Source organism: Tupaia chinensis, unplaced genomic scaffold, assembly GCF_000334495.1.
Source record: "Tupaia chinensis unplaced genomic scaffold, TupChi_1.0 Scaffold000704_1, whole genome shotgun sequence".
NCBI lineage: Eukaryota > Metazoa > Chordata > Mammalia > Scandentia > Tupaiidae > Tupaia > Tupaia belangeri.
Genome location: NW_006160227.1, coordinates 716,225 through 720,146, shown reverse-complemented (window position 1 = coordinate 720,146; position 3,922 = coordinate 716,225). Strand labels below are relative to the sequence as shown.

The window sequence follows — 3,922 nt, the reverse complement described above, 5'->3', positions numbered from 1 at the left end:
CTAAAGAAGGTACTGGACACTGGACTCCCACATGACTGAGGTCGATTTGAGTCCCAGACCTGGTAGTTTGAAAATCACACTGGACTGGACATCCACATGGCCGCTGACTTGCTTGCTTTCTCACTTTCTCTCTCTCTCTTTGGTTGAATATAAAAATGATAATAATAAAATTCAATAAATAATTCTCAGGAAAAGGAAAAAAAGAAAATCACACTGGACAGCGTGTGTGTGTGCCCGAAATCCCGAGAGGAGAATAGAGGAAAAGGGACTGTGGCTTAGCCATTCCCCTTGGGGATGATTTCTCACTTTCCCTCTCTGGCAAGTGTACATGCTGTATGACAAAAAACTAAAAAAAAAAAAAAAAAAGTTAATTGCATACTTTCTTATGTTATCATTCAAAAACTGCTGATCTTTAGCCGATTTTTGTTGGAACTAGGCTAGATGCCAGGGTAGAAAGGATCGAAGCCTTGCAGGTAGGTCTTGCCCCAGAGACTTGCCCTAGGCAAGGTGTTGAAAGACAGCTTTTCCTCCTGCCTTTCCTCAGCCTGTGAGAGCTCAGTATCCTTGAACTGATAGGATTTTACCCCTTCAGCAAGCCACCCACATCTCCCAAGCCCTTGGAATGCTCCACAATTCCCTACCCGCCAGTCATTCTTTGATTTATAACTTGGACATTTTCCACGCTGCTAGTTCAGACATTATGTGAGGGGGTCTTCAAAGAGTTTGTGGGGATGCCGGCTCTGTGGTGTAGCTGTAATGTGCTTCTCAGGAGTAACTGGAGCCCATGTGCGAACTGGGTTCTGAACCCCCAGCCTGGTCAGCCTGTAACACTCCGGGCACACACATTAGTGCCCATGATCTGAGGGCAGGAGGATTGAGAGCATAGTGTGGGACAAGACCCTGTGCAGGGTACTTCTTTCTCGTTCTCTCTCTATCCACATACACGCATACATGCATGTGTGTATATATACTCTGTCAGGAATAGAAGGAGAAAATATTTTTAAGTTCATGGAAATACTTATTAGGAAAAAGCCATGCATAGATTTAAAAATTATTTTGTACCAAAAATCCACTTTCATGAACTGTTTGAAGTCCCCTCATACGTGGTCCCTTACTTGTTTTGCAGTGTTTCTTCTGGAGGGGAACAGGAGGCAAGGGACAAAGAAAATTGTCTCTTAGGACCAGCAGGTGGTGTAATGGTTATGTTGCTAAACTTCCATTTAGTCAACTGTGGTTCAAGTCCTGAACCCAGTGGTTTGAAACTCACCCCGGGTGCATGCGTGTGCGTACCCAAAATCCCAAGAGGAGAATGGAGGAGAAGGGATTGTGGCCTGGCCATCCCCGCTTGAGGGTGATTTCTCGCTTTCTGTCTCTCTCTCTGGCAAGTGCATGTTCCCTATAGCAGAAATCTCTCTCTAAAAAGAAGAAAAAGAGAAGTGTCTCCCCACATGATTGGGCAAGTCCTTGCTGGTAATTAGTGGCAGGGGCTAGCTCTGTCAGTATTACTAGTGGAGTAATAGCCTCTTAGGTGTCATATAGGATTTAAGGACTACTTTGCCTGCCCCAGGGTCAGTATTCATGGCCGCGTTATTGCAGATGAGGTGTGAGAAAGGCGTAGGTGGGAAAGAGAGTCTGCAAACCAAACCGGAGAGGAGAGCTTGCTAACCTTTCAGTAAGTCTTCAAAGTCAGCATTGAAGTAAACAGAAAGAAAGCCTAGTGCACTTTGATGGGTCTCCTTGCACTTTGCAGGTAAGCCCCAGCTAGTAACATGATTGGTTGTGGAGCACGTGTTGGCACGGCAGTCCAAGGGTACTCCGTGAGGCCGAGGCTGTAGGAGTTGCTGGGTCCGTGTTGAGATCTCCCTGAGTGCCCGGGGCAGGCGTGTGCTCGTCATCTGGGGCTGACTGAGGCTGGGGGCGGACCACAGCACCAACTCATGTTGGGGAAGCCCTCTTTCTCTCTCTCAAAGAAAAACAAAAAAAGATGAAATTTAGGTAATGTTCCTGGTTTAACATTTATCAAGTAAATAAGCATCCTGTGCCCTAAAGAACTGAAGATAGAATTTCGGCTCCAAGGACCTTCACATTAATAGACATATATAGGCAAAATGAGGCTGTGTAGACTTAAAAACAACATGTGTGGGTACCAACAGTTGGTGTAATGGCTATGTCGTTGGACTCCCATGTAGTAGACCACAGTTCGAGTCCCGGACCCGGTGGCTTAAATTCATGCCGGGCGCATGTGTGTGCATGCCCAGGATCCCGAGAGGAGAATGGAGGAGAAGGGATTGTGGTGTGGCCATCCCCCCCGGGGGACGATTTCTCGCTTTCTGTCTCTGTCTTTCTGGCAAGCGTACACGCCCTATAGCAAAAACCTCTCAAAAAAAAAAAATAATAAAACAATCTGTGTGAGAAATGACCCCATGGCCTGATGGTTATGGGATCCAGGTTCCACACGGCTGATACATATTTTAAATATTATCCCCAGCAGCTTGGAAAACACGCTGGGCACTTGGGCTTGTATGCCCAGAGTCCCCGCAGGATGGAGAAATGGAGGACGAGGGCTTGTGGCGAGACCATTCCCCACTGTGGGCTGCTCTGTCCCTCTCCCTTTCTGGCCATAGGGCGTGCACAGGCCCTGTGGCAATTAGATGAAATAAATAAAACTGAATGCTTAAAAAAATGTGAAAAAAGGAAGAGGTGTGAGAGAACATGGCTTGTTGGGGAAGAAGCAGTCGATGTGACTGGAGCCTGTGGCTTACGGCAGGAGGAGGTCACATTTATTACTCGGTGTCGGGAACTACTCCCAACACTTGGGATGTGATAACTCTTGTTATCTTCATGACCACCTTTTGATTTGGGTGCTGTATGATTGCCCCATTTTCCAGATGATAAAACCGCAGCCCAGAGAGGTCACTTATCGAGTAGGTGGTGGGCCTGCTGCCACCTACCATTACACCAGCTTAAATACCAGCTTTCTGAGGGAGCCTGAACCTTCCTGAGCTCCTGGAAATTACTCTTACAAAGAAGTTTCGATAAGGTGATATGTATAGAAGCCCCCAGCATCTTATCTCTGACAGTCAGTGCTTATTCAGTGGCCGACAGATACACAGATACGTAGCTTGCTTGTCAGTGTTTTGTTAATGGCCCCATGGCCTGCAGTGAATCCCTGCAGATTACATTGGTAAAAGGAAGACCAAAGCGGCGCACTGACTTCCTTGGATATGTTCTCCAAAGTGGAATTATATCATCAGCTATGAGGAGGATAAAACTGGTTGCATGTCGAAATGATTCTGTCAAGATTGGCAGCATACGTTGAGCAGCTGGATTGAAATTTGACTGCCCCAGCTCATCTGGCCCTTTAAGGTCCTGAACACCCCTTCAGGCACTCTTGTGCAAGAGAGAGGATGGGTTTCTTTCAGTGCCAGATTGTCTAAACACAGGCTCAGCTGCTTCTAGAAATAAGACAAAGCAGGGAGGACGTTGCCAGTCGAGTGATTCTTGGGGGGAGAACTAGCAGTAGGTGCCAGCACTTCCAAAGTGTGACTAAAGAGCCCCAGTTCTGGGTCCTGGGCAGAGCCAGTGGAGATGCTTTTCCTCCAGTGTGGAAGCTGTTAAGGTGGACTCTGACGGCCATAGCAGCTGACACCTCGCAGGGAGGGTCTTGGAGCGAGCCACACATTGGAGGTGGTGATTTCAGGAATTTGGAAGTCCATTTCTCCTCTCTTGGCATGCTCGAGCTTTGGTGAAGCCTCAGCTGGAACTCTGTGTATTCAGTAATCACTTGCTAACTTCTGAGAATTCAGTACTCCTGAAGGGATACACATCATTAATACTATTTACGGGTTACTTCCTCGGTGTCAGGAAGTGTTTGAAATCTTTTTGTTGTTGTTTTTTTCTTTTTGTTTTGTTTTGCTGTAGG

At 46.8% G+C, this 3,922-nt stretch overlaps 1 protein-coding gene across 1 annotated transcript in view; it reads left to right on the top strand.

Annotated features, from left to right (window-relative positions):
* Positions 1–3,922, top strand: part of TAMM41 (TAM41 mitochondrial translocator assembly and maintenance homolog) — a 56,525-nt gene that overhangs the window by 21,394 nt on the left and 31,209 nt on the right. The window contains exon 4 of the mRNA XM_014592467.1: positions 1,597–1,656. Coding sequence (XP_014447953.1) covers positions 1,597–1,656 — 60 coding nt within the window. The remainder of the gene's footprint in view (positions 1–1,596; positions 1,657–3,922) is intronic.